We start from the raw sequence: 11041 nt of genomic DNA, 5'->3' as shown, positions 1-11041 counted from the left end.
TTTATTTGTTCTGTTAATTGATTTTAATTAGTCTTCTTCGTTTCCTTTCGGCTTATCCCGTTAGGGGGTCGCCACAGCGTGTCATCGTCTTCCATGTAGGGTTATATCCTGCATCCTCTCTAACACCAACTACCCTCATGTCTTCCCTCAATACATCTATCAGCCTTCTCTTTGGTCTTCCTCAGACTCTCTTACCTGGCAGCTCCATCCTGATCAGCCTTCAACCAATATACTCACATCTCTCCTCTGGACATGTCCAAACCATCGAAGTCTGCGCTCTCTTACTTTGTCTCCAAAACATCTCACTTTGGCCGTCCCTCTGATAAGCTCGTTTCAAATTTTATCCAACCTGGTCACTCCTGGATAGAACCTCAACATCTTCATTTCCGCCACCTTCAGCTCTGCTTCCTGTTGTCTCTTCAGTGCCACTGTCTCTAATCTGTACATCATGGCTGGCCTCACCACTGTCTTGTAAACTTTGCCCTTCATCCTAGCAGAGAAGCTTCTGTCACATAACACACCTGACACCTTCCACTATCTATTCTAACCTCCTTGGACTTGTTTCCTTACCTTGCCACACTGATCATTGCTCTGGACTGTTGACCACAAGTATTTAAAGTCCTCCACCCCCGCTATCTCTTCTCCCTGTAGCCTCACCCTTCCCCCGCCACCCCCCTCATTCATGCACATGTATTCTGTTTTACTTCGACTAATCACATTCTTCCAATCCCCATCCCTCTGTCTGGCCAACCTGTATAGATCTTTTTTTCCTTTAGTGTCCAACCTAGCATACATGTCATCATATGCCTCGTTTGGCCGTTGCCACCTCTACCTTCGCCCTATGTCACATCTCCATGTATTCCTTTCTTCTGTCTCCTCTGTCCTCTCAGTGCCCCACTTCTTCTTAGCTAACATCTTTCCCTGTATGATTTCCTGTACTTTGAGGTTCCACCACCAAGTCTCCTTCTCTCCTTTCCTGCCAGAAGATACACCAAGTACTCTCCTGCCTGTCTCGCTGATCACCTTGGGTGTAGTGGTCCAGTATATTTGATAGTATAGTATATTTTGTTCTACGGGATGGAATTTGTTTTTCTATTTTTATTGAATGAACGTGTCAAATAAGCAAAGCCAATAGTGTACTGTAATGTATGCTGATTATGGTGATATCATATTGTGAGAAAAACGTGTCTGTTTTACACTAATTTCTCTCTGAACAAGATCCTACTAAATTCTGTTGTGACCAGGTTCAGCGTCAAGCTGTGATGATGTTGCTTACCCATGATGTTCAGAAATGTTTTTTGTAAAACAGCTTCAGATTTTAAAAGTACTCCCTGCTAATCACAACCCCATCTTCCTGACCTAAACATACAAGTGTTAATGGTTAATCGTCTCTCCCCCACCAACATGGAGACTTTATTCTTTGCAGATAACACATACACACTTGAATCCATGCCAATGAGGCATGTAAGTGGTAGTTTGTGTCTGCTTCATTGTTTTCTAGTAAGATATTGGCTACCTCAGTTTGATGTTCAAGTAGGTTGGCAGTACTTATTGGATGTTGTCACGTTGTCCAGCTGCCTTGTGTCAACCGTCGAAACCTTCAAGTTCCTGTCTCTCAAATTACAGTCTCTCAGGACCTGAAGTGGGCGACCAACATCAACTCCGTCCTTAAAAAAAAGGCCCAGCAGAGGATGTACGTCCTGCGGCTTCTGAGAAAGCATGGCCTGCCACCGGAGCTGCTGAGACAGTTCTACACAGCGGTCATCGAATCAGTCCTGTGTTCTTCCATCACAGTCTGGTTTGGTGCTGCTACAAAAAAGGACAAACTCCGACTGCAACGAACAATCAAAACTGCTGAAAGGATTGTCGGTACCCCCCTACCCATTGAGGACTTGCACGCTGCCAGAACTAAGACAAGAGCGTGCAAAATCCTCTCGGACCCTCCGCACCCCGGTCACCAGCTCTTCCAGCTCCTTCCCCCAGGTAGGCGCTACCGATCAATGCAAACTAGAACTAGCAGACATTCCAACAGCTTCTTCCCTCTTGCGATCAACTTCTTAAACACCTAACCTACAATTCCATTACAACATGCTGGCAATTTTTTGACTTGAGTTCGTTGTCGCATTTCTGTGGGGCCGATCATACATTACTCCTGCACTCACTGTAGTTGTCTCGCCATGCTGCACTATTTGCATATACTGGCCACTCATGCCAGAGTAGCATCTGCTCCATTTGCACACTGATTGAGGAGTATCTGCAACATTTGCACAACCAACATTGTCCCAGATTATCGCACTACTCGTCACTTTAAACCGCATACACTCCTTGAAGTCTCGGCGCCCTTTGCACAATGGTCATTGCACCGGACTATTGCAATATTAGTCATTTGAACTGCTCTAAGTGCTAGAGGACTCTGCATCTTTTTGCACAATTGTCAAAAAAAAAAAAAATGTACCGGCATTACCAGATAACTAGCAACCCTTTACTGCTCAGTGACTGTTTTTTTGTCAATGTCTTTATTTCTCCAAAGTGTTCTCTGTCAATTGACTGTCTGTTGTCGTACTCTAGCGGCTCCAACTACCGGAAACAAATTCCTTGTGTGTTTTTGGACATACTTGGCAAATAAAGATGATTCTGATTCTGATGTACTCATATAGGTTTGGTGAATTAACAGGTAAGCGTTATGTTGTAATTATTATAATAGAGCAGATATGGATAAATTAATTCCAGTGTGGTATGAATGATTGTTTGTGTTCCCCCACGCAAAGTGTACCTACTCTCACCCTAAGTCATCTGGAAATTTTTCCACTTACCCACAACCATAATGAGGACAAGCAGTATAGAAAATGCATGGATGAATGAAAAATTCCTGTGCAGAGGGGACACAACAGTATATTTACAGTTTGACACACTTTAAACAAGACTTGACCATATATGGATGAATCTCCAACAAACTGTATTTTGGGTACGTGATTTTGGCAATATTATGGCACTTAAGGTAATTTTGTTTTTCTTCTGCTGTGAGTCAGTAGATGTGAGTCAACACAGTACATATTCATCCATGGAAAATGTCACAAAATGTTGCACATCCTTGTGATTCGTGGGAAGTGTAGTCCATTGTGGAGATGGTCTGCTGGCAGCATCGGGACTCCGTCCAGGATCTCCAGGTTTGGCAAGCAGGAGAACACACTGCGTGAAGGCAGACAACAGAGGAGTTGAAGAAGAGTGCATGATAGGTGCATGCTGCCTTTACTGTGCAGCCACCACTGACAAAAGTATTAGGACACGAGGCTAATGTAACTTCAGGGAGTAAAAATGAAACATGTATTTTGTCCTACACCTATTGCAGGAATAATATGAAAAAGATAATTTCTTGGCATTTATTACAGCAACGTTTGCCACATTATAGTTGAGTAAATAAACCCCCCCGGCCACTATACTGTATAAGGACACATGGTAACAGATTCTGAAATGTGTGTTGTTTGAGCTCTCTACCATGCACGGTAGTCCTGACTGAAGGTCACTGGATTGAGGGTCAAGTTTAGGGATCGCAGAGGACTGTTGCTCAATACATCCAATCCTGCCAGGGAGCTGATGGCATTCTCGGACAAGCAAAGTTGCTCCACGGCCGGAAGTTTTGGCAACTGGTGTAAAGACACTAGATGGTTCTGGTGCAGATTTAATATCCTGCACCTGAAAAGACACCAGAAAGGAAAATTGTATTGGCTTTATTTTGCATGATTGATGCTCCTTGTTACCTTGGCAGACAGACAGAACTCAGGTTGCTGAGAGAGTTGTTGACAAGCTGTAGTTTCTGCACACGGATCAACCTGCGGAGGATGCGGAGGAAGTTTTCTTGCTGAAAAGCGTCCCCTAAATCCTGGTAGGAAAGATTTAGCTCCTATGAGGAGGCAGAAGTTAGAAGGGAAGAACTATCTTTTTCTCTTTCATAAAAGACAAACGTGTCAAAACTCACCAGACAGTTTTCCCAATTCTCTTGTCTCCTCTCTTCCCAACTCTGTGCCTCCTCCTCTTTCCTCCTCTTCCTCCTCCATCTCTCCACGCAGGCTGAATCTGCCTCTCTTTGAAAGAGGTCCTCATCAGATGGCCCTTTGGGTGCCAGCAAATATATATATTTTTTTTTAATCCATCGACCTCATTGTAAAAACAATGACAGTTAGAACAGTTGATCCAATGTCAGCCTATCCTAACCATGACCGAGAGGTAGTGTACACCCCACTGGTCGCCAGTTAATATTTTATTTTATTGAACTACACCAAATGACAAAACATAACACCCTACAAATTGAATGTGATTCTGGACTAGAGACTTTTTCCCTGCTTAAGCTCCTGCCCATGTGACCCAACCCCAGATAAGTGGATGAAAATGGATGGATTGATGGATGGATGGATGTTCAAAACGGGACAGTGACATTAAATATTCACAAGCCCCAATATGAGCAACACCAAAATCTCAGTATGATGCAGTGCAGGTTGGTATAAACCACTGCGAAGTACTACCACAGTTATGTCATTCTGAGGCACACCTTCTCGGACCCTTGGGCAGGTCAGCTGATCTCCGGTGAGGTCACACTGCGGCAGGTGATGCCACGAGGCAAACCGGAAGCGACTGGATGGAAGCTGTGGGCAAAGGAGAAAGCATGTGGTGGAGTGTGGCATGACATGGCTAAACATTGTCATCCTCTAATTGGGAATGTCACAGCTCTGATTCATCATCAAACTATATATTTTCCAAGTGGTTTAATCCAGCATTACTGTAAAGCTTCCACTTAAAATATGCATGCACTGTTCGTAAATGCAAGAATGTTATGACTCACACCCAGTCGTTGGTGATAAAGCAAATAATGGACAGAGTAAAAGTGATGAAAAAGTGCCAAGCAGTGAGTAGTTAGTAGTTTCATTCGCATCTTCTCGCAAAATGTAATCAAAGTCCATTCATTGATCTGATGTCTTTTCAGCTGGGACATAACAGTGGAAAGAAGGGGAGCAATAGAAAATAGGGGAAGTCATGGCACACGGTAGTTTAATGAACCATACCATACATAAATGCCCATTAGTGCAGCATTGTGCTTGTTACCTGATGTTACCTCAGGACAAATGTTCTATCACAGTGACTTCATTTAGGCCGATGATACACAAGACACTCCTATAAAAGCATGGATTTAAACAACAGATTGCATATTTTTTTTTAATCAAATTATTTCGGGGCTGCACGGTGACCGACTGGTTAGCACATCTGCCTCACAGTTCTGAGGACCTGGGTTCAAATCCAGCTTCGCCTGTGTGGAGTTTGCATGTTCTCCCCGTGCCTGTGTGGGTTTTCTCCAGCTACTCCAGTTTTCTCCCACGTCCCAAAAACATGCATGGTAGGTTAATTGGAAACTCTAAATTTCCTGTAGGCGTGAATGTGAGGGCAAATGGTTGTTTGCTCTGCAATTGGCTGGCGACCAGTTCTCGCCAAGAGTCAGCTGGGATAGGCTCCAGCACCACTGCGACCCTAGTGAGGATAAGTGGTATGGGAAATGATTGATTGATTGAAATGATCTCAGCTGGGCAGCATGGTGAGTTCGTGGTTAGCATATCTGCCTTGCAGTTCAGTGGTGCTTGGTTTGAATATCTTAGCACCCTTAAAACATAACTAGGGTTCATTGTAATTATAATGTATTTTTATTAACTTTGGGAGGCAGTCAAAGTGTGATTCACATTTATCTATACTGCACAGTTTTAATGTACACTGGCCAGTGAGTGCACCGCTGATACTAAATGTCCCAAATTTACTACTACGACTACGACTACTACTACTATTTATTAAATGTCCCATTAAGGAAAACAACTTATTTGATGAAGCACTTTGTTGTAAAAGTTAAACTTTTTATGCGGTATACTCTCAGTAATACGATGTGTGCTATCATGTCTTGTAATTTGTTGTTGGCTACAAATGTTCTCCGAATCCAATCTATCGACATTCCAATGAAATAGAATATGTCACTATTTGGCCAGGTGCTTAATGGAATCCTTTGTCACTCCCTCATTGACCTGTTCAACCTCGTGGGGAAACTTTACACTGTCCTCTGTCGCTGCACACACAAAGATTAGCCTGCTCCACTTTGATGCTGCTTCATACGGACAGCATGGCCAAAATATCACAAATACAAAATAAACACACTTGTCAATTTCTAAAGCACACAGCATACAGAATCTGTAATTCATGTCCTTGGTTAACAGAGACATATTATGTATCCCCCCCCCAATTTCTAACAGTTCCCAAGTGTCTTAACATGTCTGTGATAAGCTGTCAACAAAATACCTCAACGTTCAAGAATTATAGACCTTTTTAAATGTTTGCACTTTGGCCACTGTGTCAAAGTGTCTATTTCGCTATGGAACTTCGTTTAGTCTAGCGGATTTAGTCATTGGCTAAGATAATCAATGTGGGGGTGGATATTATGTTAATTAGCCCCAGTGTTTCATAACAGTGGGGCAGAAGTGCAGAACAGCTTGCTCACAGACATATTTTCAAAAATAGGCACCAAATATTTACTTGGTAGTTTAATTTGATGAGTGGGGAAGGCACTCGAGAGACCCAAATACGTATTTATATACAAACACTAAAAAGTACATTTTCTACAGTATGTGCCCTTTAAGTTAAGCGATGGGCAACAATCACCTAAGTAGACCACAAACTGCTATAATATACGATTAGAACTAATCTCTCTCAGCGTTTCATGTTTTTTTTGTTGTTTTTTTTTGTTTTTTTTTCTTTTTGTTTTCCTTGAAAAAATAACTACCTCGTTTGGTAGTTGACGTGCGGGTGCTCCAACAGATGTGCAACGTTGCCAAGACTCTATCCCGCTCATGTCGCATACATGCAGCAAGGGTGGGAATTAATTAATTGAACAAAAAGAACAACAATCTCTTTTTGATTTTTATCAAAATAAAATCATGAGCAGTTGAGCAGCAATCATGCAAAAAAAAATACATTTAAGTTTAGATGCACAAATTGACAATCCTGACATCCACGTTATATTAAAAACATCATCATTAAAAACACTGCTCATGTTTTTAATACCTGTGTGTGTATCCATATTACTTTGCGAGAGATACCAAAGTCATATATCATGGTATTGATATTTTGTCCCACGCGTATTTTGCAGTTACCTTTTGCTCGGTAGAGTTCATTGAGCTGCACAATAGACACAGACTAGAAATATTATTCCATCACTATTAGACTTATGAGACATCAGAGACATTCATTATAGCAATTGAATCACTGTGTATTAAATGTAAAATATAATATTATGGAAGTTTACTAAAAGACTTCATCCGTTATTGTTTTTGCTTAAGAAAAAGATACAGTAAAGAATTAACTTAGATATTTAAATAATTAGGCGGCACGGTGGACGACTGGTTAGAGCGTCAGCCTCACAGTTCTGAGGACCCGGGTTCAATCCCCGGCCCCACCTGTGTGGAATTTGCATGTTCTCCCCGTGCCTGCGTGGGTTTTCTCCGGGCACTCCGGTTTCCTCCCTCATCCCAAAAACATGCATTGATTGGAGCCTCTAAATTGCCCGTAGGCATGACTGTGAGTGCGAATGGTTGTTTGTTTCTATGTGCCCTGCGATTGGCTGGCAACCAGTTCAGGGTGTACCCCGCCTCCTGCCCAATGACAGCTGGGATAGGCTCCAGCACGCCCGCGACCCTAGTGAGGAGAAGCGGCTCAGAAAATGGATGGATGGATGGATTTAAATAATTAGCCATGTGATGTACATTACTGTATATTGTACTGTACTAAGAATATTTTTCTCAGTAAGGATGAAGTAGGGAGGATATGAAGGGAAAAAGAAAACTATAAAGAAGTCACTTACAGGCGTCGATCCAAGTCCAGAATCAGGACTCCGGTGCACGGAGGCAGGCAAGTGTGCCACACCGAGCTTGGAGTAGTGGGACAAATGGGATTTGGGGAGGCTGTCGCTGAGAGTGTTCACACCTGAAGAACTGAAGGGAAGAGGAGGAAAAGGAGCACATGATGTTGTTTGTAACAGAAGCTCTGGTGTGTACTGAGAACCTGACCACCAGCCGAGTGGTTGAGTTACAACCTGGGACACCTGAGCAGGTCTGCGACTGGTTTATAATAGTCTGTGTGCCCCTCTATAATTGATTGAATACAAAGGACAAAATGAACCAGTTTGAGCTTTAGTTATCTGCTAACATTGCCCTGCTAGGGTTGATGAGGAATCATTTTAAGTTGACATCTCATTTATTTAGTTTTTTTAGTGTGAAGAGTCATCTTTGTCCTAAAAGAACCCCTGGAACTCTTTGAAGGCATTATATCAATCCATCCATCCATCCCGCCATCCATTTTCCATATCGCTTACCCTCACTAGGGTCGCGGGTGTAATGGTGGCTATCTCAGGTAACTCTGGGCGAGAGGCGTGGTACACCCTGAACTGGTTGCCAGCCAATCGCGGGGCAAATATAAACAAACAACCATTAGCCCTCACATTCACACTTACAGAAAATTTAGAGTCTTCAATTAACCTACCATGCATGTTTTTGAAATGTGGGAGGAAACTGGAGTGGCCAGATCTGTGAGGCGGCTGTGCTAACCAGTCCTCTACTGTGCCACCCTATATAAATCCAAGTTATTATTTTTATTTTTATTCATTTTATCCCATCAAGTTACAACAACTTTAGGTACACCTGCACTATTAGACCCATAATAACATGGTGACCCAATCATGTAGCCAAATAAGGAGACCAAAATACAGTATACTGATGCATTCCAGTTATACACCACGGTGAATTAGAAAAAAAATGACAACCCTATTGTTAAATTAATACTTCTCAAGCAGTGTCAATCAAAACTGTATATTTTTGGAAAATATTGGATAAGGCCAAATTAACCATGCAGGTGTCCTCAATGACCCAAAACGGGAGTTTGCCTATTGCCTTACATTGGATGAGGTAAATTGAATATTTATCCATGGACAAATAAAATTAAAGTTACTTCTACCTTACACACAAATAAATCAAACTGGCATTGGAGTAATGCAGAATTTCTACATTGCATACATTTAATTTTTGGCATAACTGGGCTATTTTAAGTTTGTCACGTGCCTCATATACAGTATTTGTTCTAATGTCAAAATATAAAGTAATGACTTCCCTGTTTAAGTAATATTAACAGAGAAACAGAGTGACTTCAGGTTACACTTAAACAAGTGTTATCTGATGTTTGGAGCCCAACAATGGTCTCACCTTTCTGACATGTCCCAATCTTGTGCTGGTGAACTCTGCTTGCCTTTAACAACGCATAGCGAGCGGTTCCATCGGGCTGTGCGAAGGTGCGGCCGTGACCCATGGAGGCCGAATTCTCGTGTTGGCGTTCACGGAGAGCAAATGCTCTGCTGCTCTTGAGCTGCCTCTGTCAGGTGAGACGCTCCCAGTGCTACAGGACTGTGTGTATGTTGCCTAGCAACCGTGTGCAAGTTAGAAAGGCAGTCAACGTTACAAGGTTGGAGGAGCACATTTTGTCATGGTGAAAAATCATCTAATTTGACACTTTGATTACCTTAACTAGGGAGAGATAAGTGTGACTTAATAGAAGTAAATGTTTTGTTTGTCCTGAGTTACCTTGTTTGTTATATAATGGGCTGCTGCTGCCTCATGTCTCATGTTACTGCAGCCCTCCTTTGCTGTGAATTTGTGTCCACTCCTTTAACATTCTTGTGGTTTAAGCTGCTCACGTATAGGGCATTCACAAAAATAATCGTTGAAGTGTACAACAAGACTTCATCCATCCATTTTCTAAATTGTCAATTCTCATTGTGGGGGAAATGGAACCTATCCCAGCTGACAACAAATGGGTGGTGAATAAGTGAGCAATGAAGGGAAATATGGATAAAAGGTGTTACATATGGACAGTTAAAAAAAAAAAGTCTTCTGAAAATATGTTTATTAATGCCTATAAGACTCTAACACAAAGTCAACAAAGGGACACTGGGAGAACATGCACACACCAAAGTGGAGAGCCGGAACTGAGATTCAGCCACTCGATTGTGAGGCATAAACACTCAGCACTAGGTCACCGGTGCTGCTTATAACAACTTTTTTAAAAGTATTTTTTTTTCATCTGTTAGTTAATAATAGTTACATTTATTTTATAAATCATTTGTAATATTACTCTTATTGAGTATAGGTGGATTTCCACCACCCATGGTTGAAGTCATCACAAAGCTCAGCGTATGAGCCGCCATATTAATATTGGGCAAGCTATACCTCTCCAATTTTCACCAAATTTGATCAAAGCAGAAATATTAAAGATGCCAAAAAGTTGTTGTAACATTACCGTTAATTGTATGGCAAACCAACTGAAGAATCTCCTTCATAGGCTGAATTGAATTGGAACCATGGGAGCCCAAATCTGTTCACACTTAGGTCTGCTCAGCTCAATTGAAAAAAAATGCAATTAATCTTCCATTCATATTATTTGGATGCTTTAACGGACAATCCTGATTATACATTGATTTCCTCTCATAGCTATGTAACCATCCATGTCTATTTTGCAATTGAGTATAAAAGATGGCTACATGGTGGAATAGCAGCTAGTGTATCTGCCTCACGTCTACCACCCTACGTGTCATGTTTTCTTCCCATGATTGTGTGTCCCCCCCCCCCCCTCCCCATAATACGGCTTCCTCCTGCAAACCAGAAACAAGCACGTTAGGTTATTTGAAGACTCCAAATTGTCCGTAGGCAGTGTTGTACCTGAACGAGTTCAATGAACGAAAGTTCATGAACTAATTCATATTTTGTGCGAACGTGAATTGAACTTAGTTCATTTCTGCCTGATGAACATCATTGAGAAGGCGCTGATTTTGACGTCAAATAACTTAAAAAAAGGTTTTCGAATGAAATTTCATTTTCATTTATGACTGCCAGGTTTTGTTTAGGACTTTCAGGAAAACCCATCTAAACACACTATTTACGAGCCTTCATATGTCGGCGGATAAACGATGTAT

At 41.8% G+C, this 11041-nt stretch overlaps 1 protein-coding gene across 2 annotated transcripts; it reads right to left on the bottom strand.

The window, feature by feature from the left end:
- Positions 1–2522: 2522 nt before the first annotated feature.
- LOC133482120 (uncharacterized) lies at positions 2523–10666 on the bottom strand. Of its 2 annotated transcripts, none has more exons than XM_061781806.1 (7): positions 9279–10666; positions 7886–8015; positions 4547–4640; positions 3977–4110; positions 3759–3880; positions 3496–3693; positions 2523–3189 (listed from the first exon to the last, which is right to left on the bottom strand). In XM_061781806.1, exons 1-7 carry the CDS (start codon positions 9287–9289, stop codon positions 3072–3074), a joined length of 807 nt encoding a protein of 268 aa, XP_061637790.1. In that variant the 5' UTR covers positions 9290–10666; the 3' UTR covers positions 2523–3071. The 2 variants fall into 2 exon arrangements, with proteins under 2 accessions (XP_061637790.1, XP_061637789.1); XM_061781805.1 differs by having other exon boundaries at positions 2526–3189; positions 3759–3901.
- Positions 10667–11041: the final 375 nt, after the last annotated feature.

The sequence above is a fragment of the Phyllopteryx taeniolatus genome, chromosome 8 (genome assembly GCF_024500385.1).
Source record: "Phyllopteryx taeniolatus isolate TA_2022b chromosome 8, UOR_Ptae_1.2, whole genome shotgun sequence".
In the NCBI taxonomy this organism is placed as follows: domain Eukaryota; kingdom Metazoa; phylum Chordata; class Actinopteri; order Syngnathiformes; family Syngnathidae; genus Phyllopteryx; species Phyllopteryx taeniolatus.
This window is presented reverse-complemented; position numbering and strand designations above follow the sequence as displayed.

Excerpts from the sequence above, each read along its gene's own strand:
- LOC133482120 (XM_061781805.1), bottom strand. Across the intron at positions 4,111-4,546 it reads CTGCCCAAGGGTCCGAGAAG|GGCCATCTGATGAGGACCTC; the intron begins GTGTGCCTCAGA and ends TGGCACCCAAAG. Across the intron at positions 3,902-3,976 it reads AGAATTGGGAAAACTGTCTG|GAGCTAAATCTTTCCTACCA; the intron begins GTGAGTTTTGAC and ends GCCTCCTCATAG.